Below are 26241 nucleotides of genomic sequence, written 5' to 3'. Positions count from 1 at the left end.
TTTTGTTCTGTTGTACATAGGGTCACTATGAGTCAGAACCAACTTGACAGCACTTAACAACAACAACAGTCAAACACCACAGACTGGATTGGGAAGCTGTTCTCAATCCTGTTAGGAATTTTATTTTAATCTGGAAGACTGAAGTTTCAACCTACTCTTAACATCCTTCAGTCTGGGTTTTCCCCCGCCAGGATGCTGGTTTAAGGTTTGTGTTAAAAAATACTATAAGATGAAGTAATTTGGAATTTCAGTGATCACTTTGGGAAAATGAGTTCTCATCTGCTCTTTTTTCCCTTTACTTTGGGGAAATGAGCTCCCATTTGTGTTATCTTTTCTTTCCTCTTTGGTGAATATTTGTTTGGTGCTCAGGGTTGTCAGAGGGTCTGAGACCCCTCCATCTGAGACTCTGCCAAATTAATCAGTTTTATCTGGAACCTGTTTTCTGTTGATTTGGGCCAATCTTATCAAAGAATTGCTGTATACAATTAAAGAAACCGGGTAGTTTATGTTCTGTGTATTGTATAAGCCTACTCTTTGAGCTGGCCTCACAGACCAGAGAGTTTATGTGGTTTTCTGTCTTGTTTTGTTCTGACAGTTTGCCCCTGGTCTAGAGAGTAGTGTCTGAGTTTCTGTCTTGTATCAGGTTGAAGCCCGTGGCTGGTGTTTTTCATAGAGATGCCTAAAATCTCAGTTCTTTTCTCTTCCAAGAAAAACTGCTTCATGCATCTGGCCTTTCAGTAACTACTCTGAGAAACTTTGATACAAATTAGTTCATTGAAAAGTACACTTAGAAAAAGATGGATTGTTTATTTTGATTGGTATAACAAGGTCTCAAAAAGATAAAAAAGATTCTAAATTTCTTCTCTACAGGATCCTAAAAAGCATGCAAGAGATAGGGCTATGAAGATTTAATAATTTCCTATTTCTGGATGGTATTATTAAATTAGAATTGGTTTAATGATAAATAAGCACTTAAATAACTTTAGTAGTCTGAATATTTCCACGAATTAATGAAAGTGAATTTGTTCTGACAAAGATTTTTATGTCAATCTCAAAAGCAAAACCTTTCTAAGTGATTAAGCTAGATATTATATGAAATGTGTTTCATTTAAGGAAAAGGGAGGCACAGGACAAGTCTAGATAAGAAAAAAAAATCTGACTAGCCAAGAATTGATGGGGTCATTTACAAAACTTCTAAAGAGTTTTGGTATTTACTGGGTAGATAGAAAGTTGTGATAAAGGGAAGGCAAAACTGCTTATCAAGAGCAGAGTAAAAGGGTAAGAATTTGGTTATCATTTGTCTTTCAAAATACCTAGGCCAACCTAACCATGTGTGAATAAATTGGTGTGACTAATTCTTGTCTTTGACCACAAGCCACAAGATAGGGATTATGGAGGAGCAGTATCAGGCCTCCTCAACCCTAGCCTCTGAGGCCATGCAGCTCAAAAGAAATTTTTGAGGGATCCCTTCCAACTAGACAAAGACCTTTTAAGACAAAAGAAAATAAGAAAAATGTTGTCTTACTATAGTTATCAGAAATTGGGTGTATTCCCATCATAATAGCACAAGTTCTCTCTATTGCAGAGGAATTCTAAGAAGCCAAAAGATAGAAATCACAATGAGACACAACTGAAATGGCCTGGGGAAATGTTTCCACTCCTAGTCAGGGACTTAAGGTTATATCCATAGCAATGAATTGGTGAGGCTGAGCAGAGACTCTGTGATTTCCAAAATCAGTTGATAAAGTCTTAAAGGGCTAAAGTTAGATTGGCGAAAATATGGGGAAATGGTAAAAGTTTGAATGAAAACAAATGCTATTTCAAGAGTAATTATGTTTTATGGTATAGTGGTTAAGAGCTACGGCTGCTAACCAAAAGATTAGCAGTTCGAATTCACCAGCTGCTCCTTGAGAACAGTTCTGCTCTGTCCTATAGGGTTGCTATGAGTTGGAATCGACTTGACGGCAATGAGTTTTAGGCTTAAAATGATTTTCAAGATCTTTAGGATATTAAATTGAGTTAATTTAAAGTTTATATACTTCTGCTTTTTATGTCATAGAGTAAGGATATATGGAGCCCTGGTGGCACAGTGGTTAAGAGCTATGCCTACAAACAAAAAGGTTGGCAGTTTGAATCCACCAGCTGTTCCTTGGAAAGAGTTGTGCTCTGTCCTATAGGGTTGCTATCAGTCGGAATCGACTTGACAGCAATGGTTTTTTTCTTTAAAGGATATATATATATTCAACTCTGCTAAATAAGTGTGTTCATATTTGCCATTTAAAAGAGATATGCAACAAAGGTGATGTTTAAAAGGTTTATTAAAAAGGAGTTTAATTGATATGGTCAAAGTTTTATCTGTCAGACTAAAGTTTGATGGGTTAATTTATGACATTTTTATGAGCTTTAAAGTTAAATAGCATATAAAACAAAGAATTGCGTTTCTCGCTGTTAAAATAACAAAATTTTCTGATTATTGGGTTGAAAAGTCAATTTATTCTTTGTGCAATCTGCCTTGAAGGCAAAGGTTCAACATCTCATTAGAATAAACTCCCAGAGTCAAAAGTCAAAGTGCATGGCTTTGAAGAAAGCTAACTTTTTAGCTGTACCTCTTTCATGGCTGATTTTTTTTTGGGGGGATTTTTTTTGTAATGCCATGTTTTTGGAATGGATGCTGAATTATTGTTTGTTAGTAGTTTTTTATTATTTGAAAAAATGGGGTGCCAACCACCAGCAGGACATACCAGTCTCACGTTCCATGAAGCACATCACACATATGGGACATGGCGAATCACACTTCCTGGTTACACTTGAGTCATAAAATATCTTACTCAACTGTCCAAAAATACACAAAAATACACAAAAAATACTAAATAAACATTGCACTTGTTGCACACAATTGTTATCAGTTTGATTTAGAGTGGGTGATATTGGTACCATGTTCCATGAAGCCTACCACACACACAAGGACATACCAGTCCCATGGCCCAGGAAGTGTACCATAAACTGTTTTCAATGAAAAAATAACTCATTTACTTGAATATTTCCAAATGCTGGTAACTGTACCTTTCCAATAAAACCAAAGAAACTGTAAACATACTTGTAAACCTTATCTTGCTGTACATAAGCCAAAAGATACAAAAGTTCACATAATCACTCCTCCGGGAAGCATCCCCTCATATGAATGGCTCTCAACACTCACATGTGGCACAGGCCAACTTCCTTGTTTTTTAGGCAGTTGCACCAGTATCTGCCATGATACCAGAACATACTAAAGTGGCTCAAATGCCTGCCAGTAAACCTCCAGGGGCAGAAAATGTAACAGAGGCATATATATCCCATGATCCATGAAAGGGTTAAGGTCTTCGGTAAAATAACTCAAGTATTGTTTTTTGGTGACCTATGGAAAACTCCTGACAACTCTGAAACTTCGTGGAAAGCCACAAACACTTTATAAAGGAAAAAGCACTAAAAGAAAAAGGTTTATTTAATGTGTTACTAGTTACGTGAAACATGTTGTCAAATCAGGAAAAGTGCCAACTTTTCTTTGGGTTAAAAATTTATGTGTTACTCTTTCCTCTTATGTTTTTTCCTGATATTAGACAGCAAGCACATCCTATTATGTCATAATTTTATTATTTTAATTTCTAACTTGGTCGCAACTTTCTGTTTTAATCTAGCATTATCAATGCCAATGACTAGGGAATTCACATTGTTTACCCATGGAGTTTTTTAAATTACTATTCAGATGTTTAGAGACTAGATAATGTTGGTATATTCTTGATACATCCTGACTATATGGTATTATGTCTCAAGATTATTATGCGTTATATCTGAAGCTCTTTGAAAATAAAGTTAACCATTATGTTTTGAAATATTTTTGTCTAAAGTTTCTTTCTGAATTGACTTTATTTGGCTTTGCATCACTTGTGTAATTAATTTCCATCAAGTCTTTCACTTTTAATAAGTATTATTATTATTATGGGGCCCTATTAGCACAGTGGTTAAGCATTTGGCTGCTAACCAAAAGGTCAGCAGTTCGAATTCACCAGCCACTCCTTGGAAACCCTCTGGGGCAGTTTTACTCTGTCCTATAGGGTTGCTAAGAGTCGGAAATGACTCAACAGCAAAGAGGTTATTATTATTTTAAGTTAATCATGTCCATATCAAGTTTTGTCAGCTGCAGATAAGTTTTACTTTACTGATTCATTGAAAATGCCTGACCAAAATATTTCAACAAAAATGGACTATATCAAACTTATGATCCAGAGTTGCACAGAACCAAAATTAACTCCATGGGACTGAGTAAACTAAAATAATTAGTATAAGGTTTATATGAGAATATTGCTGATGTACAATGTTCTATTTTCTAGATACAGGAAACCACTTTTTATTTTTCTTTCCCTTTTTAATGTAAGAATGAGCTATTTCAGTAACTAGTAACGCTATACTGACTACAGAATATCTTATGAATGTTTTTCTCAGGTTAAAGAAGCCTTTAATAACCAAAGATGGAATCCCCAAATCCAAATTAAAAAGAGTCAAACCTTGGGTTCATTTGTCACAGCTAAAAGGGGCTAAGACACCTCTATGGACTAGTCAGCCCTCTGGATAACTAAAAATCACTTTAAAATACCCAGGTGGCTAGAAGCAGACAACATCTTAGGTAGACAGCTGATCCTGAGATTACGGAACAAAGCTCCATGAATCTTGTTGGATTTTTGTTGACTTTACTTCATAATCATAGCTATTCTTATGTTATTAACTGTACTTATGTGGCATGAAATGTCTAATACTTTTAATAACGTATGAGTTAGACTGTGGCATCCCCCTGGATTACTGGTCCAGCCTCAGATACCATGTTTTAATCTAACCCTAATTAGAACAGAGAAACTGCTTGGGACCCTTCCGATCCCAACTGCCAAAATGATTTCCTAGTCTCTTACCCCAAACCCCCTAGGTTTTGGACAAATGTTCATTTAGCTGAGATAACTAATTGCCAGAGTATATTTGGAAGAATCTCTTACGTGAACCACTGCAGCCTGGATGCAGCTGGTCACTTCTTCAAGCATTTGTTTTTGCTTATGGTATACTACAATTATAAAAATCTATTTGCAATCTATCTGCTAAAATTGTTCAGATTGCTGATAATGTTGCTGATGGGATGGCAGCTCAACAAAAATCTTTAGAGTCTGGACTTTTTATTGGCCCAACAAGGAAAGGTTTGCACTATTGCCAATACCTCTTGCTGCTCATGGATTAATATATCTGGGGAAGTAGCCTTCTTTTTTGCTGGTTACCTAATGGTATTGGTTCTTAGCTGTTGTCATGGATTGAATTATGTCCCCCGAAAAATGTGTATATCAATTTGGCTGGGCCATGATTCCCAGTACTGTGTGGTTGTCCTCCATTTTGTGATTGTAATTTTAAGTTAAAGAGGATTAGGGTGGGATTGTAACACCCTTACTAAGGTCACATCCCTGATCCAATGAAAAGGGAGTTTCTCTGTGGTGTGGCCTGCATCACCTTTTATCTTATAAGAGATAAAAGGAAAGAGAAGCAAGCAGAGAGTTGGGGACCTCATACCACCAAGAAAGTAGTGCCAGGAGCAGAGTGTGTCCTTTAGACCCAGGGTCCCTGTGCGGAGAAGCTTGTAGTCCGGGGAAGACTGATGAGAAGGCCAACAGAGAGAAAGCCTTCCCCTGGAGCCGACACCGTGAATCTGGACTTTTAGCCTACTTTACTGTGAGGAAATAAATTTCTCTTTATTAAAGCCATCCACTTGTGGTATTTCTGTTATAGCAGCACTAGATAACTAAATCAGCTGTGTTGTATATTATAAACTGACTGATTATTTTAATTGTTGTTGTAATCATTACAGTCTTATCAAATGTATTCAAAGAATCATGTATTTAGAAGAAACCAAATGTGTAGGAGAAACTAAGTAACTGATTTCATACCTTGAGTAGCATTTTTGATTGCCAAGTTGTTCCTCCAAATTTGGCTCTGTTTGCAGCACTGACCCTGACAAAAGTCAACTCACCCTGAAGATGAAGTCTATCAATATGGCAAGGGGAAGGAGAAAATTAGTCCAACATCCTTAAGGTCTGGTACTCTTGATACTTGGGGCTGCGACATACCCAAGAAATCCTTGCAAAAAAAGGTAACTCCATTGTGGGTGTTTAGTGCTCTCTCGAGGAGGCTTGAACAAAAGGGGGGAATGTGCTAGTGAATATCTAAAACTGAGGCACCTGGCATAATAAAATGGCTGACATGAGATCTGAATTAAAACTCATTTTGTTACAAGCTCCTGCTTCTACATTCCTGAGAATGTAACTTTGGCTTCTTCCCATTTGTATGCATATGGCCTTGGGCCTCTGGCTGGGTGGGACCAGGGTCTTCTATCATCTTGTTTAACTGGCCTGGCTCCTGTCCCAAGCCACTCTTAAGTAAATAAGGGTAGGAGTCAGGAATGTGATTATAGGATGTTCCAGGAACAAGGTAGTTGAAAATAGAGTTGATGATGACATACCCACCTTGTGAACACCATGCACTTCCTTTTCCCGTCTTTACTATAAAAGTACACTTCTCCCTCCATGCTTTGGAGTACTTGGTAGATTCCTCTCTGGCCTGTGTTTCCCCAAATTGTGAACTGTATTACCCTCAATAAATCTCTTTGCTTTTACTTTAACAGAAGTAAGCGTTCTTATTCTTAGACATCTTCATCTTATTAAATCCAGTGGTGAATTCTCAGACTTCATTTTATCTGAACTATTAGCAATATCTGATACAGCTGATCACTACCCACTCTTTGAAACACATTCTCTGCTAGGCTTCTAGAATACCAAAAATCTCTTAGAGTTCCTCCTAAGTAAACTGGCCACTCTCAGTATTCTTTGCTGACCTATTAATATTGGAGTGTTCCAGAACTCAATCCTCTGATCTCTTTCTTTCTTTATTCTCATTCTCTTTGTGATCTCATCTAACTTAAAACCCATCTCTATGCTGACCTCTCACAAATGTATATCTGTAGTCCAGACCTTTCCCCAGAATTCCAGACTTATATATATAGTCAATTACTTAACTTCTCTGCTTGGATGTATAAAAGGCATCTCAGTACAAACATATCCATTACTGAACTCTTTATGAGCTCCCTCAAATCTGTTCTATCCTACAATATTCCCCGTCTTAGAAAATGGCAACTCCATCCTTCCAGTTGCTTGGGCTTGGAGTCATCATTGCTCTTCTCTTTCCCTCATATTCTTCATTCAGTCTTGCAATTCTGCTTTCAAGTTCTACTTCCAAACATTTTCAACCATATTTACTTAACCACCGTGGCCTAAGTTAACAGTAAAGTTAATAGCATCCCTTGCCATGATTATGGCATTAGCTTTCCTGCTTCCACCACAATCCTTTCACAATCTATTCTCAGTCCAGCAACCAGAATTATCCTTTTAAAAAGTATGTCAGAACATGTCATTCCCTTGATCAAAACCCTTTAATGGCTTCTTGTCTCTCACAAATTAAAATTCAAAGTCCTTACAAAGGACTTCAAGGTCCTACATCATTTGGCTCTCACTATGTCATTTGGCTCTCACTATGTCTCTCAGCTCATCTCAGCTGTTTTCCCCCTTACTCATTCTATTCTAGCCACACTGGCCTCCTTGTGGTTCCTTAAGGACACGAGGCACACACCCACCTCAGGACTTTTGCACTTGCTGTTCCTTCCACCTGGAATACTCTTTCCCCAGAAGGCTCACTCCTTTAATCTCCTTCATGCCCTGGCTCTAATGTAATTTTCTCAGTGAGCCCTACCTTGACTACCCTATTTAAAATGCTAAACATCCATCCCACTCTGGCACTTCTTCCCCTTCCTTATTTTTTTTCTTTTGTATGTATCACCCATCTTACACACTAAATTTTTACTCATTTGCTGTTTCTTTGCATTAGTATGTAACACGCAGGAGAGCAAAGATTTATCTGTTTTGTTCATTGCTATATCCCCAGCACCCAGGACAGTCCCTGGCATATAGCAGGAACTCAATACATATTTATTAAATGAGTAATGAATAACTATAAATAACTTATTTGAGGAATTTTGCCGTAAAAGAGCACAGAAATGGAGTGCAGGTAGGATAAAGTGAGGTTTAATTTTTTAAGTTGTATAATATTATGAAATGCTTATATGCTGATGAAAATGATCCTGCAGATAAGGCAAATTTGATAATATAGAAGAAATAAAAAAATCTGTGAGAATCATGACTTTAAATAGGCAGTAAGAAATGGCATCTGGTATACAACTGGAGGGATTGGCCTTAGATGGGTGCAAAGACAGTTTGTCTATAGAAACAGAAGCAGAGGCAAAGAATATGGCTACAGATGCAGGTAGATAGATCTTGTAAAATATCTCTGATTGCTTCTAATCTCCTCATCAGCTAATTTTCTTTCTGTACCAGCTGAGATGAAAAGAGAGACAAGGCACTGAGGCATTGGATATTTGAGAGGCAAGGAGAAGGTGTGAAATAGTTCTCTAAGGAAGTGGGAGAGTTAATTAGAGGAAGGTGGGAGGATTGCTAGGCTTACTCACAGTTAGTTGTCAGTAATTTAAAATAAGCCTAGTCAGTATGGTAGTGTTTTTACTCTAACCACGTTCAGGTACACGTGCAGGGAAGGTATCAGTGTTGGATTTAAGCAGGTTTAGTGTTTTGTCAGGCAAACAGAAAGAACTAAGAGATGAGCAAGGTTGTTGATGGTGTGTGTGATAAACTAATTATAATGATGGACTACGAGATCTAAGTTAGGTAAGATGGGATGTGAGGGCATAGGCGGGTGACGGTAGGGTAGGTATAGTTAGAGACACTGTAAAGGTGATTAGGTGAATGAATGAATCAGCCATTTCAGCAAGTTTGAAGAATTTTTGATTTGAGAGTACTACAGGGAATAAAAGGAGTGCTGATGGTGCAGCGATTAAAGTGCTCAGCTGCTAATCAAAGAGTCAGTGGTTCGAACCCACCAGCTGCTCCATGGGAGAGAGATGTGGCAGTCTGCTGCCCTAAGGATTATATCCTTGGAAACCCTATGGGGCAGTTCTACTCTGCCCTATAGGGTCGCTATGAGTCTGAATTGACTTGATGGCAACGGGTTTGGTTTTTTGGTTGCATAAGGAATAAGTCATAAAGATAGGGGATGTTGGTCAGAGAGGAGGACACTTGAAAATGGGATTATGGAGAAATGCAGTTATTGACAGTAACAAAGTCAAGGATCTGACCAATGGGTGGCAGACCATAGGGTGGGTGATTAACGTGGAGTAGAGGGCAAGTTTGCTGGACGAGAGGTCAACAATTTAGAGGAAAAGGTATTGGAAGGATCAACTATGTGAATATTGTAATGCCAAAATTAATCCAAGTGTAGTGTTAAAAAGAAGACAATGGGAAGGTGCATTTTTTTTTTTTTGACTAATGGACAGTGACCTGACGTTTTACTGATAATTAGAATAAGGAGGTGTAGTAGGTGGTATAATCATATTGGCACAGCCTTCAAAGGGACTGGACTAGGAGATTTTATGGAAAAGAAATGGAAAATGATCTGGAATTGGCAATGAGGGTCAAGGAAGACATCTTACTCCATTTTAAGGCTCGATGATAAAAAAAGAGGCCTGCAGTAGAAATATAAATCATAGGACAGGTTTCAGTTGGTGTAACAAGGTGAAGGGAATGTTCTGAGAAGAGGTTAAGAATATAGGGGGCTGAGATTCCATCAGCAAAAAGGGTCTTCGCTAGCTACTGTACCTGAATATCCAGAAATTTTAATTTTCAAAATATGATAAAATAAGACAATCTAATTTTCAGGGGTAAGAAAATACTACATCTTTTATGGAATGTGTTCATATTTTAAGTTGCTCAAGTTCTTATCCAACTCAGAAAATGAAGCCTGGTAACCAAAGTGTTTGTTGGAAAAATGCGGGGCAACTTAAACAAATAAAAAGTGTTACATAAAACATATGTGATTTAAAGCCATAAAACATAGAAGTATCTGTTGATGCCATAAAACATATTGGGACAGCCCAGTTGGCTCAGAAGGGGAGCAATAGACTTAGGAGAGTTTTGAGATCTTTTTCATTATTCTTGTCGCTTTATTATTTTAAAATATTGAACCAACTCAAGCTCACTAGTCTATGGATCTGAGTAGGAGAAAGCTTTCACTAATGTGATGCCATAATGTTAATTGGCTGAGAAAATTTCTTGTTATGTCATGGAGATGGCAAGGAGAGAGAGAAAGTACTTATTTGGTTCTTCAACCACAAGATGAAACAGGGTGCCAGAGATTCCAGAGTCTGAGATACTCAAAAGCACTACTCTCTCAGCCACCTAGTTTTGGCTGTAACTTTTTCCCTGTTCTTCTTAAAAGAGTTGTTACTGCCACTTATTGTGCACTTGCTAGATGCCAGGTTCCACACTAGACCCTTGAACACAGTGCAAATGGGGACTTCAGACTGCCCTACCTCCTGTGTCTGCTGAAGCGGGAGAAATCTTGTGATCCCAGTTGTTAAAAAAACACTGATGGAGTCCAGTTCCTTGCACCCAGTGAACAGGTAGGTATACACAAAGTCTTTTCTTCCAAATTAATGCAAATAATACTCGAGTGTCCATTGGACTCACTGCACATTGTGAATTGGTAAAACCCAAATTAATGAGGTTTGTTATGCCGAGGAAAGTAATCTGATGATGGGACTGTTCTTATCTTGTCAGTATGGAGCCAACATTTCATAAAGGAATGGAAGGCTGAGGATTATGTACCTGGCAGTAATGTCTTTCATGAAAGATGCAGAATCCAACTGTTTAATATTTCTATCTCTCTCTATTTCCTCCACAGCTTGTAAGAAATGAGGTCCCTTACTCTATTACTCTAATTGAATTCCAACTTGGGTAATTACACGATAATTAAATAAATTTTCCCCACAGTTTTAATTCACTGACAAACAGTTAGTCAAACAGCTGCAATTCATTCCCAGAAACACATCCCCAACTATATTTCAGTGATAAGTAAGTGATTTATATTAGGGAGATGTGTGTCTGGAAAAACGCACAGTTCATAAAATATTTTAGGTATCATTCATGATTACATATGCTTTGCTCAGCATGAGATAAGATTAATTTCTATTATAATCTTTCATCTAATTTTTCATATGCTTAGTGCCTAAAGAAGTAAGACAGTTAATTAGCATTTCTTGTTTTCAGAACAGTTTTTGTTTAGTTAACCAGTAGCTTGTAACTACCTGTATTTTTTATTTCTAAAGCTTATCTCATTATCCCTGGAAGATAAACTAGGGTAGATGTTGTTTCCCATTCTACAGATGAGAAAATTGAGGCAGTATTCTCCAAGGTAAGGAAGCTAGTTATTATTAGTACCAGCTTTGAAACTCAAGCTTCCTCTGATCCCTGGCCCAAGGCTCTTTCTGTCAAATGCTATCAAACACTGGGCCACTATCAATCACTTTAGTTTTACTAATGAGAAAATAAAGAACAGCACGTTTTTGACCTGTGTCACAGGCCATTAATTTGTAATAATTAACGATTTAACCAGAAGTCGAAGGTCCAAGTAACTGGGTCCTGATGCAGTCCTTGGATCTGGAGACTTTGTAGCTTCTTTGTATCTGAATGTTATTACTTAGTACAGCTCAACTGGAAGAACAGTTCAAAATGTGATGCAAAGTGGTACAAAAGGATTCAAATTTCAATTTTATTCTAATGACCTTTCTTAAAGGGTTGTAGATGGCTTTTAATAAAAGGTATTAAAGACAAGATCAAAGTACTCACAAATAGCAGCAGTAGCAGGGGTGTTATAACGATGCCCTGAAAGAAATAAAAGAAATGATGATCATTTATCAGCATGTAAAGCAGAGCACTTTCTTTGCCATTTTAAACTCTGATGCATGGAAATGCTTATCCTTCTCACTTTCGTTTAATAAAATCTAGGAGATCCAATCTTGGCTCTCCCTACAATAATGCCTTAGCATCTCTATGACAATTACTAGTATTTGGCATCATTAAAAGTACAACCACCAATCTTCCTTAAACTTGTCTTTCCTTTTTTAAACTTAAGTTCCCTTCTACAGTACGTGTGTATCACAGGGGTAGAAGCTGGTGGCTGGCAAGCTTTCTCACTCCATGGCTTGCAACTCTAACTTGGATAAAGTGCCCCTTTTCGAGAGAAGACAGGTGGTTTAGTCCCAGTTGGGGTCCTCTCCTGAGCAAAGACCACGTCAGTTGTGATGAATGAGACGTGATTTTGTAATGTGAACTGATCTCCCCTAGGAAATGAGCTGGCATCTCAAAACTCATTTTACTTGATTAGACTCCATGTCTCCATGGTGGAAGTCAAGTCTTTCATCTAATTTAGCCACACAGGACCACTGCAGTCTCTCTGCCTCCCCTAGGCAGAACCCAGAAAAAGATTTGTTTCCTTCGATGACAGGGAACAGTTTGAGGCTGTTGCCGATGAGCCAGGATACTAGCTTTTGGGTTTCTTGAAGGTAAATCTTTAAATTAGGTGTTTGGGTTGGGAGTTAACACGACAGGCTTCAGTTTTAGAGCTGCAGATGATTATTCACCCTTCTTAGTTTTTCCTTTCTCTCTCAAAACTTTATTATGATTTATACAAGAAAAAGCATTTCATATTTTTATTAATGAATTCTACTTGGAACTTTAAAATTCCAGAGAGTCTGAGTGTGTGTGTGTGAGAGAGAGTGAGAGAGATACTGAGAAACATCAAGACCATACTGTGCCCAGGATCCAGGTCTGGGAACAATTCTTTCATTTTGGGAAAAAGCCCTTTTGGTATTTATTAAGAAGTCCTTTTGTCACAAAAGTAACTAAATTCTTTTGGATGTGGCCCAAGAGGGACTGGCTTACTTTATATGAACGTTGATACCATAACTTTATTGAACATTACACATGTGAACATCCACGGACTTGCTTTATCATTAAATAATAGAATAAATGCTTCTTTATTGTGTAAACTTTTGAGGTTAGCAAAAGGGAGTAGATTTTAATTTAAGTGTTATATTTTTAAATCTATTCATTAAAATGTGTATTGTGACTTATCATCTCCACTGGTGTCTATGAAAACAGGTTCTCCTTATCACATTTAAGACAGTTAAATGTGCTAACACAAAAATAATATTTAACTACTGTCTTCCAGTGACACAAAATATATATCAGACTTTGGGAACAACTCTAAACTCTACCAGGTCATGTTGTTTAAACTTTTCAAGGTCATTGTTCCACACTCTCATGTAGAAATGAGACTACCTTGCTAGTTTCAGTCTATGTGGGAGCCAGTTGATTAAACATATGGTTAAACATACTGGTGCAATGGGGACAACGGTATGAAGGAGGAGGTGATTATTTCTCTTAGGGAAGTCATGACAAGGAGGAGACAATGAACAAGATTTGAATAATTAATGGAAACTGACCCAGGAGAAAAGTGGTAAGGGCATTCCAGGAAGTGGGGAGGTACAGCGGCACGATGGATCTTCAAGTAGTTGAGCAGGGCAGAATAGAAAATGTGAAGTAAAGGGATTAGAACCCAGATCACAAAGGCCATGTATGCCAGGGCAGGGAGCCTGGAATTGATCCTATCAACAGTGGGAAACTACTGAAGAACATGAGTGAAGGCACAATGAGTAATTAGTAAACAAAGAAGGGATTTGACTTAGTTTATATATATAACCTAACCTAACCAAACAGTTTGACCTTCGTTATCTATGGATTTACCTAAATTCAGGTAAAGGATAATAGAAATGTGCATTAATGTTAATTATGGAATATCAATAACACTAGTAACACATGTAAGAAATAAGACATGATATCTGTGATAGGGCAAGAATTTTCACCCAGTTAGAAGCTTGAGCATTGTGTTAGTTATCTACTGCTGCTGTAACAGTTAAAATACCACAAGTGGATGGGTTCAACAAAGAGAAATTTATTCTCTCACACTCTAGGAAGCTAACAGTCCGAATTCAGGGTGCCAGCTCCAGGGGAAGGCTTTCTGTCTCCGTTGGCTCTGGGGGAAGGTCTTTGTCATCCATCTTCCCCTGGTCTAGGAGCTTCTCAGCGCAAGGACCCTGGGTCCAAAGGACATGCTCCCCTCCTGGTTCTTCATTCTTGGTGGCATGAAGTCTCTCTCTTCTCTGCCGGCCTCTCTCTTTTATATCTCAAAAGAGACTGACTCAAGATACAGCCTAATATTTTAAATAGAATCCTGCCTCATTAACATAACTGCCTCTAATCTTGCCTCATTAACATCATAGAGGTAGCATTTACAACACATAGAATAACCATAAAATGTCCACAAAATGGTGGACAACCACACAATACTGGGAATCATGGCCTAGTCAAGTTGACACACATTTTTGGGGGCAACAATTCAATCCATAACAAGCATTATCACCACTCTGCGGACATTAAGTTTTTGGAGGAATCAATGCTACACTGGTGTTGTACAGTGCATGTGCATCCATCTTCTTCCGGATCCCCATTTTTTTTTTTTTTTTTGCAATAGTGGGATGATAATAATATTAGTAATACTACAAGTAATATTAAAGGCATTTTGCTTTAGCACTTTCATGACATTTTAAAATTTGATCCTCCTCTACTAAGGGAATTAGGTTACATATCGTTATTGTTGGTAGGTGCCCTCATAGCACTGGTTGAGGTTCTGACTCAACAGTTGGTTCTGATTCATAGTGACCCTATGTATAACAGAATGAAACACTGCCTGGTCCTGTGCCATCGTGACAATCGTTGCTATGTTTGAGCCCACTGTTGCAGCCACTGTGTCAATCCATCTTGTCAAGGGGCTTCCTTTTGTTTGCTGACCCTGTACTTTACCAAGCATGATGTCCTTCTTCAGGGACTTGTACCTCCTGATAACATGTCCAAAGTATGTGAGGTGAAGTCTCGCCATCCTTGCTTCTAAGGAGCATTCTGGCTGTACTTCTTCCAAGACAGACTTGTTTGTTCTTCTGGAAGTCCATGGTATATTCAATATTCTTCACCAACACCATAATTCAAACCATCTATTCTTTTTTTGTCTTTCTTATTCATTGTCCAGCTTTCACATGTATATGAGGTGATTGAAAACACCATGGCTTTGGTCAGGTGTACCTTAATTCTCAAAAGTGGTATCTGCTTAACACTTTAAAGAAGTCTTTTGCAGCAGATTTGCCCAATGCGATAAGTCATTTAATTTCCTGACTTCTGCTTCCATGGACATTGATTGTGGATCCAAGTAAAATGAAATCCTTGACAATGTCAATATTTTCTCCATTTAGCATGATGTTGCTTATTGGTCCAGTTGTGAGGACTTTTGTTTTCTTTATGTTGAGGTGTAATCCATACTGAAGGCTGTAGTCTTTGACCTTCATAAGTAAGTGCTTCAAGTACTCTTCACTTTCAGCAAGCAAGGCTGTGTCATATGCATAACACAGGCTGTTAATGAGTCTTCCTCCAATTCTGATGCCAGGTTCTTTTTCATATAGGCCAGCTTCTCGGATTATGGGGTCACCACACAGATTGAATAAGTATGGTGAAAGGATACAACCCTGACACACACCTTTCCTAATTTTAAACCACGCAGTATCCCCTTATTCCAGTCAAAAGACTGCCTCTTGGTCTATGCCCATGTTCCACATGAGCACAATTAAATGTTCTGGAATTCCCATTCTTCACAATATTACACATAATTTGTTACCAACCACACAGTTGAACCACAAGTGCCTTTGGATAGTCAAAAACACACAGGTAAACATCTTTCTGGTATTTTCTGCTTTTACCAAGATTCATCTGACATCAGCAATGATATCATTGTTCCATGTCATCTTCTGAACCTGGCTTGAATTTCTGGCAGTTCCCTGTCAATGTACTGCTACAACCATTTTTGAATTATCGTCAGCCAAATTTTATTTGCATGTGATATTAATATTGTTTGATAATTTCTGCATTCTGTTGGATCATAGTTCTTTGGAATGGGCACAAATCTGGATCTCTTCCAGTCAGCTGGCCAGGTAGCTGTCTTTCAAATTTCTTGGCATAGACGAGTGAGCGCTTCCAGCGTTGTATCTGCTTGTTGCAACATTTCAATTGGTATTTGGTCAATTCCTGGAGCCTTGTTTTTCACCAGTGCCTTCAGTGCAGCTTGGACTTCTTCCTTCAGTACCATTGGTTGTTGATCATATGCTACCTCCTGAAATGCTGAACGTCGACCAGTTCTTTCTGGCACAGTGACTCTGTGTTATTCCATCTTCTATCGATGTTTCTTGCACTGTTAAATATTTTGCCCATAAAAAGAAAAAAAAAAATCCATTGCCGTTGAGTGGATTCTGACTCATAGCAACCCTACAGGAGAGAGTAGAACTACCCTATAGGGTTTCCAAAGAGCAGCTGGTGGATTTGAACTGCTGACCTTTTGGTTAGCAGCCATGCTCATACCCACTTGCCACTTGTGGCTTGAATTTTTTCTTCAGTTCTTTCTGCAAGTTATGTATTAGCCCCATTTTATACATGAGAGAACCAAAGTTCAGAAAAGCCAAGTAACCAACCCAAAGACACGCAGCAAATAAGCAGGAAAGCCTGGACTTGAACCCGCTTCTTCCAACGGCAAATTCAAAACTTACTCTACTACACCATTAGTAACTGGGTAGCAGATTTCAGTGACCAGAACAGTTTTCTACAGAGTTTTGCTTATGACATTTGTGTTGTTATTAAGTGCTGTGTGATCTTGGTCTCAAAGTTAATAACCTATTCTTAGTGATAACCTCATTCTGGAAAGTAGAACAGTTTTCTCTGCATATTTTTCTGTCTGAGTACTTCAAGTGTATAGTCACACAAAAATAAGAGTTTCTTTGTAGCTCTTCCAAGAGTTATGATATTTGTTCCTAAAATATTGTTGCCTTGTGAATAAGATGTACTTTCTAATTCCGGATTCAAGATTCCTCATTATTTTCTCAAGAATGGCTGTTCAAGTTCATTAAGACTGAATTAGTTTGTAATGTTGAAGCCTATTTTTCAGTTGTATTAGGGAATGAATTGGCCATAATGCCATTAACTTTGATAAGAGCATCATAATTAAGTTTTTATGCAGTCATTATAATTATTATTAAAGTAATAAGAGCTAATATACAGAGGACTTATCTTGTGTCAGATACTATGCTAAGGATTTTATGTATGTTATGTAATCCTTAAAATAACCCTATGAGGTAGGTACTATTATTATCCCCATTTACTAGGTAAGGAAACTGAGCATCAGAGACCAAGTGAACTAGTAAGAGACAATGTCAGGAATTGAATACATATCTCCCGGGACTCCAGAGCCTATGATGCCCTTGCATAGCATAGATAAAATCTTTGCAATCTTAAGCTATTTCCTCAGGGTTATATTTTAAGAGTAAACCTGAGAGTAGCTTCAGACTCAGTGTGTCTTTGTGATGGCATGAAACAAATGGAGAAATAAGCCTTATGGGACATGGAGAAAGTGATTCAGATACTTTTTTTTAAGTCAAGTTTTTGCAAATATCAGTCTTTTTGTAAAAAAACTGAACTAAAAATTTAAGCTGTGACAGCAACAATCATTGAAAGTCAGAAAGTCCAATAAACACGTAATATTCTCTCAAAATAAGGCTCAATTTGATTTCTTTTCCTTCCTCTTTCCTAAGCAAATCCTACAAAAATTTAATGGATAAATACCAAAGAGGCAGTGGATGAGCAAGCACTTCTAGTAAAAGATGTCACCTCCTTCCTTCCTGATTCAAGGTCAAGACATAGTTTCAGCATCCCTGAAGTTGGGGTGGTATGTAAGCTTTCTGAAAGCAACACCTGAAGAAGGCACAAAGTGACCAGCTTTCATTGTCTCCCGAAAAACTTCAACAACAACAAAAAATCCATTTACACCTCTGATGTGAATGACTGGGTGAATGTACTTCAAAGATTTTAGTGGAAAGGGAAAAAAAAAGAGTCAAATCTGAGACACTGAGATTTAGTCACATTAAAATACAGAGAACCAAATGAAAACAAAAACGATAAAACTGTGAATGTACTTCTCTCAGCAGTAGGACTTGTAAAAAAGGCAAAACTGAAGTGAACTTAGGATTTGGTTTTAATAGAAAATGTTAGCAAAAGGTTTACTGCAACAACTACCAGGCTCACACAGATACTAAAAAGTGACTTAGGTTTTTGTCTCCAGGATATTGAACATAAGTCTCAGAAACGGTGCTTTTTATTTTTTAATTAAAGGGTGTTGACCCAATGACTTAGTGTTAATAAGATTCAATTTTCACAGAATAATAGAATCTCAGTTTTTTTTTCTTTTTTTATTGTGCTTTACATAAAAGTTTACAGAGCAAATTAGTTTCTCATTAAACAGTTAATACACAAATTGTTTTGTGACACTGGTTGCCAACCCTGTGATGTGTCAACACTCTCCCCTTATTCAACTCAGGCTCCCTGTTTCCATTTGTCCAGTTTTCCTGTCCCTTCCTGCCTTCTTGTCTTTGCTTTTGGTGATGTGCCCATTAGTCTCATATACATGATTGAAATATGAAGCAAGTCCCTCATGGGTGTTGCTGCTGGTCCTATAGACCGGTCTAACCTTAGGCTGACGGGTGAATCTCAGGAGTGACTTCAGTACTGAGTTCAAAGGGTGTCTGGGGGCCATACTCTTGGAGTTTCTCCAGTCTCTGTCTGACCAGCAAGGCTGGTCTTTTTGTATGTGTGTGAGTGTGAATTTGAATTTTGTTCTACATTTTTCTCCCGCTCTGTCTGGGATCCTCTATTGTGATCCCTGCCAGAATAGTTGGTGGTGGTAACCGGACACCATCTAGTTGTCCTGGTCTCAGCCTGGTGGAAGAATCTCAGTTTTGCAAAAGATTTTAAGAGATACTCTGGTCCAGTTCTCATCTAAAGCATGACCCCTTCTCTCTGTCTCCCTAACATTCTCACCAATGATGGCTGTGCCTTTGTCAGAGGACTTTCCTGACAGAAAACTCTCTCCTTCTTAAGGTAAACAAAGCTCCTAGCTGAAGCTCTCCACAAAGAGAAAGCTGTCTCTTTTGCTGATCCCAATCCACTCCCAACTGCAGCCCAGTCTTCCCCTTGGAGCAATTTAGGTCAAGCCTCACCCCTCCAGGAGCCCTGGTGGCAGTGTTTAAGTGCTCTGCCACTAAGCGAAAGGCTGGCGGTTTGAATCCACCAACAGCTCCAAGGGAGAAAGACGTACCAGTCTGCTATCATGATTGTTGTTGTTTGTTGTTGTTGTTAGGTGCTGTTAAGTTGGTTCCGACTCCCCACGTACAACAGAACAAAACACTGCCTGCCTTGGAAACTCTATGGGGCAGTTCTACCCTATGGGTTAGGCTTGTCTTTTTTTCTCTCCCCTCCTGCTTCTTGATGATCCTTTAAGGATGCTGTTGAATGGTGTAAATAAAACCTTGGCAATCTAGGCTACTTCCTCACGGTTATATTTTACAAGTAAGGCTGAAGTTAGCATTTGATTCCTACCTGAAGTCTTTTCCAGGTTAAAAGTCCTCAGTTGCTCCCATTGTTCCTCCTAGGGCAGGGTCTGAGCCTTCTCTTTGAGACATATTCTCATCCAGATAAATTTACAGTCTGCAGCACTCCAAACTGAATGTCCCTTTAATGTCATATTGGAGCATTATCTTACAGGCCAATGCAAGTATTACTTAAATACCCCGAGGAATATACCTTTGTTTGACTTGCTATTTACTACTGATTAGGGCTCAGACTCTGAAATTGCATGTTAACTTTACAGAGTTTTATCTAGTAGAGATGGAAATAATTTCTGTCTGGTAGAAAAAATAACCACAAAGCTTATGTTTTTATTGTCCTATAGGTGTTACACCAGTTTTGTCTCTAATTTGTTGCTAATGCTGTTAGTTGCTATGGAGTCAATTCCAACTCAAGAAGACCCCATGTGTGCACAGTTGAACTTCTCCATAGGGTCTTCAAGGCTGTGACCTTTCAGAAGCAGGTTGCCAGGCCTGTCTTCCAAGGCACCTCTGGGTGAGTTCGAACGGCCAACTTTTTGGCTAGTAGTCGAGTGCTTAACCACTTGCACCATCCAGGGACTGTTTAAGAATGCCACTCTGGGGGTGGAAAGGAGGAGTGTGCTGTCACAGTACAGGGAGAGCAATTAGGGTCACATAACAATGTATGTATAAATTTTTGTACAAGAGACTAACTTGAAATGTAAACTTTCACTTAAACTACAATAATAAACAAATAAAACAAAAAAACTTGTTTTTGTCAAGTCAGTTTTGACTCACAGCGACCCTATGACACAGCAATTCCACTCCTAAGTATATACCCAAAAGAACTGAAAGCAGGGATTTGAACAGACATTTATACACCAATGTTCACTGTAGCATAATTCAAAATAGCCAAACAGTGGAGACAACTCAAGTATCATCAACAAACAGATAAACGGATGAACAAAATGTGGTATCTGCACAAAAAACAAAACAAAACCAGTTACCACTGAATGTGACTCATGGCAACCCCATGTGGTTTAGACTGGATCGCCAGGCCTTTCTTTGGAGGCACCTCTGGGTGGATTCAAACCACCAATTTTCGGATAGTAGCCAAGTGCTTAACTATTTGCACATGCAGGGACTTCAGAGTAAGTATACAATGGAGATATTATTTAGGCATAAAGAGAAATGAACTTCTGATACACTCTAGGACATGGATGAACTTAGAAAACGATATGCTAAGTAAAATAAGTCAGATAGAAAAGAAAAATATTGTACGATCCCACTTATATGAACTATCTAGAATAGGCAAACGCATAGAGACAAAAGCTTATTAGTAGTTACCAGAGGTGGGAGGGAAGGTGGAATGAGAAGTTATTGCTGAAGGTGTACTGAGTTTCTGTTTGGGGTCATGAAAAACTTTTGGACATAGTGAAGATGGTTGCATAAAATGGTGAATGTAATTAATGTCACTGAATTGCACACTTAAAAATGGTTAAAGTGGCAAATTTTGTGTTACATATATTTTACCACAATAAATTTTTTAAAAGAAAAAAAAAAAAAAAGAATGTCATTCTGATGGACTATATAATCCCCATTTCTTTAATCTCCTTGGAACAAATTTTATCATCCTGCTTATTCCCTCATTATTCAGTTAAATAAATGTTGGACATGTGCTCATTCTACATTTGTAAGAAAGTCTTGTTTTTAACCTTTTGAAAATTATACTTTGATAAGTCCTTTACTCTGGACCTATACATACAGTAATGTGAAGATCACTTTAAAAAATAAGATTTCATGTTAACTAAAAGCTACAAGCTGACTTCGCATTTTGTCCTGTGGTCAGTATATAGTGATATCTTTAAAACTTAGAGAAAAAGTTTACCTTTCAAGAATGAAATTATATCAAACCAAAATGTAATGAGTGAGATCAACCAGCACATTCTAAGCAACACAGTAAAAGGGCTAGCACGGGGAGTTCTGGAGACACCTAAATTTAAACATAATTGTCGGGGTTTATTGTCTCCAGAGAATATGATCTTGGAAGCATGTATATCAAAATGTATAGCTGAGTAAACTGTATAGAAGAAAAAAAGCAGCATCTGGAGCCTAGGGAAGGGAAGATTAGAAAGTGGTGGTTGGTTGGCAGGTGAGGGCCTCTACTCGCTCCTCTGCCTTTAAAAACTTTAAAAACTCCCCTTTAAAACTGGACCTTCACAGAGTAAATACCTAAATAACCCCAAATTAAAACTTTAGCAGTATGCTCACAGTTCTGTCAAGGGCAGAGGGTGTCCCAGCAGCTGACATGACCAGTCTGGTTTATCAGGCACAGTGCACTATAGTGAAGACAGCTGCATCAAATTATTTGAGCTGGGTAACACTAGCCAATGAAACCATTAGTTAATTCTCCCTAGTCTGAGTCTATGCTTACCAAGAAAACTTTTAATAACAATTTTGTTTTCCAAGTAGCTTTTCTGAAAGGGAGAGAACACACTGAGTGGCTGACATCAGTCCCCTGGAACACAACCATACTGGGGTATGCTAATGAAAGTGAGTTTCTGGATTTGCAAAGCTAAGGACCTGTTCCTGGATTGAGATGACTCCATTAAAGCAATGTCGCCCTGTGAGGTTTTACAGGAGTGGCAGCTGGCTTGTCTCAGTGACATTATATTTAATCAAACAAACATTTATTGAGCATTCACTATGTGTCAGACATGATTCGTGCTGGTGGAAAAAGGTGAATACAATGGTCCGTGTTCATAAGGGGCTCCCATTATAGAAAGTAGATCTATCTTGTACCTTTCTAACTTCTACACTTCCATGAAAAAATATCTCTAGCATCTTATTCTCAAAAGATTATGATTTCCTCAAACCAAAATTAAGGACCTTACATATATTCATATTAAATGTTATCTTATTAGATTTGACCCATTATCTTTTTAGATCTCGATCTGTCACTGATACATTCAACAGATGTCTACTTACTGACTACTATGCCAGGCCTTGTTAGATACTGAGGAATAGTGGTGAATGGGCATACATAATTGGTGCGCTCAAGGTTTTTTTTACAGGAGACAGACAAGTAATCACAATAAGACAATGAGTATTTAGAGATGAAAATCTCAGCATGCTCTGAGAGTGCTTAATTGGGGAAGGGGGGACAACTAGGATGAGAACAGAAAGAAAAGTAGGAGTTAGCCAGGCAAAGGAGAGGCAGAAGAGAGGAAGGGGATGAAGACACAACCTACGCAGGGAGAAGAGACTGTATAAAGGCTTTGGAGGAAAGAGAGAACATAAGAAAAACTGAAAGTGGAGAGTAGAGTGTGAGGTGAAGTTGTGAGAAGAAGCTAGAAGCCAAACTAGAAGGCCTACTCATCCATGTCGAGGAGTTTGGGCTTCATTTCAAAGCAAGGGGAAGCCAGTGAAGGGATTAATGCAGGCATGGATGTGGGGGAGGGGGCTTGTGGCAATGGCATAATGATATCTGTGTTTAGGGTAAAAATCACTCTAGGCACAGCTTAAAGAATAGATTAAAGGGGAGGAAGATTAAAGGGAGGAAGACTAATTAAGAGGTTTTGCAGAAATTCAGGCAGGAGTTGATTTGGGCTAATATGATGGAAATTTAGTGATCAAGATGGATATAACAGATTTAAGAATTACTTGAGAGGCAGACTGGTTGATTAAATAAATATGAAAGGTGATGAAAAGGAAGGGAGGAAGTAAGGGAAGCTTCTTAGTTTTTGGAATTAAGTGATTCTTGGTCAAATAGGTAGATTCTTGAGCCAATTACTGAGGCAGAGTAGAATAGGGAAGCAACAGATTAATTTTTCTTGGAGATGATGAGTTTGAGGTGTCTGCAGGGCCTCCAATCAGAGATATTGATGATAGTCCTAAAGATATCATGATATTATGAAGACCAAAGAAGAACTGATGCCCTTGAACTACAGTGTTGGCAAAGAATACTGAATATACCATGGACTGCCAGAAGCACAAAAAAATCTGTTTTGCAAGAAGTACAGCTAGAATGCTTATTAGAAGCAAGGATGGCAAGACTTTGTCTCATGTATTTTGGGCATGTTATTAGGGGGGACTAGTCCCTGGAGAAGGACATCATGCTTGGTAAAGTAGACGGTCAGCGAAAAACAGGAAGACCCTCAATGAGATGGACTGACACAGTGGCTGCCAACAATGGGCTCAAGCATAACAATGATTGTAAGGATGGCGCAGGACTGGGCAGTGTTTCGTTCTGTTGAACGCAGGGTTGCTACGAACAGAGATATTATAAGTAGTTGGATATACTCAATTATAGCTGAGAAGAGAGTCTGGAGAGGAGATATAGGTAACTGAGTCCTCAGAATATATTTGGTGGCTGAAGCCAATGGGGGTAAACGAGATCATCAAGAGAGAGTGTGTCCAGTGAGAAGGGAAGGTGGCTAGGGCAGAACCCATGTGAAGAAGAGAAACCTATAAAGGAAATTGGAAAGGAACAGCCAGAAGGCTAAGAGGAAAACCAGAAAAGTATAGTGCCATAGAAACCAAAGGACAAGAATGTTTTAAAAGTGGGGGCCTTGTTAAGAGGGTGAACTGCTACAGAGAAAATCAGTTAAGGAATAGAGTGTAGACTGAAACTCAGAAGAGGCCTAGAAGAAAAATTTTCAATGGAGTGACTAGTGTGGAAGTTAAATTATAAAGGATTGAAGCTGAGAAGGAGAGGAAAGACAGACAGAGTTTGAACAACTCTCTTAGCTTAGCTGTAGAAAGGAGGAGCAGTAACTTAAGAGAAATGAATGTGAGGTTAAAAAAAACAAACAAACCACTGTGCTGTCAAGTCGATTCCAACTTATAGCGACCCTATAGGACAGAGTAGAACTGATGCCCCATAGAGTTTCCAAGGAGCGGCTGGTGGGTTGGAACTGCCGAACATTGGGTTAGCAGCCTGAGCGCTTAACCACTGCGCCACCAGGGCATTGAATATGAGGTTAAGGAAGTTTTTTATTCTTGTTGTTTGTATGCTTTGTTTTGGATGGGAGAGACTTGAGAATTTTCAAATTTTATAGCAAAGTGCCAAAAAGGGGCAGGGGAATGGGGGTTTAATAAGGAGAAAGGATTATATCGATTGCACTTATGGAGGCAGAAGGGAAGGATTTCCAGAGCACAGCTAAAGGGTTTAACTTTAGAGGCAGGATACCTCTTCATTGTAAAAGGAGGGAAAAGGATAGAGTGGGTGCATGTGAAGATGGGCTTGTTTACCTGATGTTTGAAAGTTGAAAACATTTTCATTTAAGAGTTTCTCTGTTTTCTTTATTAAATAGAAGTAAGAAGCTTTACTGAAAAGAGCGGGAGATGGATACAGAGTGGGAAATGTCAGTGATTGGAAACTTGTGTTGCGACTACTGGGAGAAGGTGTCAAAACTATGAAGCACCTGAGATTTACTCTACTTGTAAGAAAACAATTTAGTCTGCCACAGTATCATGAATGCTGACAGAAGACATGAGACTCCTGGGTGACAAAGGACTATTACTCACGGCACAGCCAGCAGCCTAAGAATGATGTCAGCCTCAGTTCCCCTTGCCCTCAAGGTCCACGGGGTGACGCGGAGGGGGATCAGATGGATGTCTGCACTTGCATTGGGCAGCATTATAGGAGAGGAAGCCTTAGTTTAGGGAACCCAAATCTTTTATAATGAGCAGGAAGCATATCATCCTTTCTATAGAGGGAGACATTAACTCTATCACCCAAGTCTTTACAGGTAAGCAAACTTGCCCTTTGTTCTGGAGGAAGCTACTATTTCTAACTTTCAAGGCTGTTCGCTTTACAAACATTCTTGAAAAGATACTTGAGAACAAAGGACAGTCAATGCCTCTGCTCGGGAGACATGCAGAAATGTGTCCTAGAGACTCATGTAGGATTGTCTTTCAACAAAGGAAATATTCAGCAGACCAACCCAGTTGATACTGGTCATCTAAATATACGAGTTAGCAAATTCATTACTGCTCCCTTCAAATATCACTGAACTAATGTCCTCCTACAAGAAAATGATAATCAGATAACTCATTTTGAAATAACCAGAAAAACTTCCCCCCAAGATGATACCTCTAACACCTCTTGGACACTATCATTCAAATAGATAAGAATCTAGCCAACTGAACTGACATCCAACCCATAATTTACTCTCTCTCTTTTTATAAATGGGAGAAATTAGCTAAATGTCTTCTTGAAATCTAGACCCTTGCTACTCAAAATGTGGTCTGAGGACCAGCAGCATTGGCCTTACCTGGGGGCTTGTTAAAAAATAGCTGAATTTCAGACTCCTCCCCAGACCTACTGAATCATGATCTGCATTTTAATAAGATACTCAGGTATCTTGTATGCACATTAACATTAAGAAAGAACTGATCTAGACTCTAGAGCAGGGATAGGTACACTTTTTCTGTAAGGGGCCAGATAGAAATATGCTGGGTTTTGTGGACCATACAGTCTCTATGCAGTCTCTGTTGCAACTACTCAACTCTGCCATTGTAACTGGAAAGCAGCCAAAAACACCGAAAAAAAAAAAAAAAGCACCAAACTTGTTTCTGTCAAGTTGATTCCGACTCATAGTGACCCTATAGGACAGAGGAGAACTGCCCCATAGGGTTTCCAAGGAGCAGCTGGTGGATTTGAACTGCTGACCTTTTGGTTAGCAGCTGAGCTCTTAACC

General features: G+C 38.6%; 1 protein-coding gene across 4 annotated transcripts in view; it reads right to left on the bottom strand.

Moving 5' to 3' along the window:
- Positions 1-26241, bottom strand: part of SLC10A7 (solute carrier family 10 member 7) — a 334202-nt gene that overhangs the window by 79404 nt on the left and 228557 nt on the right. For all 4 annotated transcript variants that reach the window (XM_004378843.2, XM_023733574.1, XM_023733576.1 and 1 more), the window contains one exon: positions 11814-11849. In XM_004378843.2, the coding sequence (XP_004378900.1) occupies positions 11814-11849 (36 nt within the window). The remainder of the gene's footprint in view (positions 1-11813; positions 11850-26241) is intronic.

Source organism: Trichechus manatus, unplaced genomic scaffold (genome assembly GCF_000243295.1).
Source record: "Trichechus manatus latirostris isolate Lorelei unplaced genomic scaffold, TriManLat1.0 scaffold00059, whole genome shotgun sequence".
NCBI lineage: Eukaryota > Metazoa > Chordata > Mammalia > Sirenia > Trichechidae > Trichechus > Trichechus manatus.
Note: the sequence above shows the minus strand (reverse complement) of the source record. Positions and strands in the feature narration are given on the sequence as shown.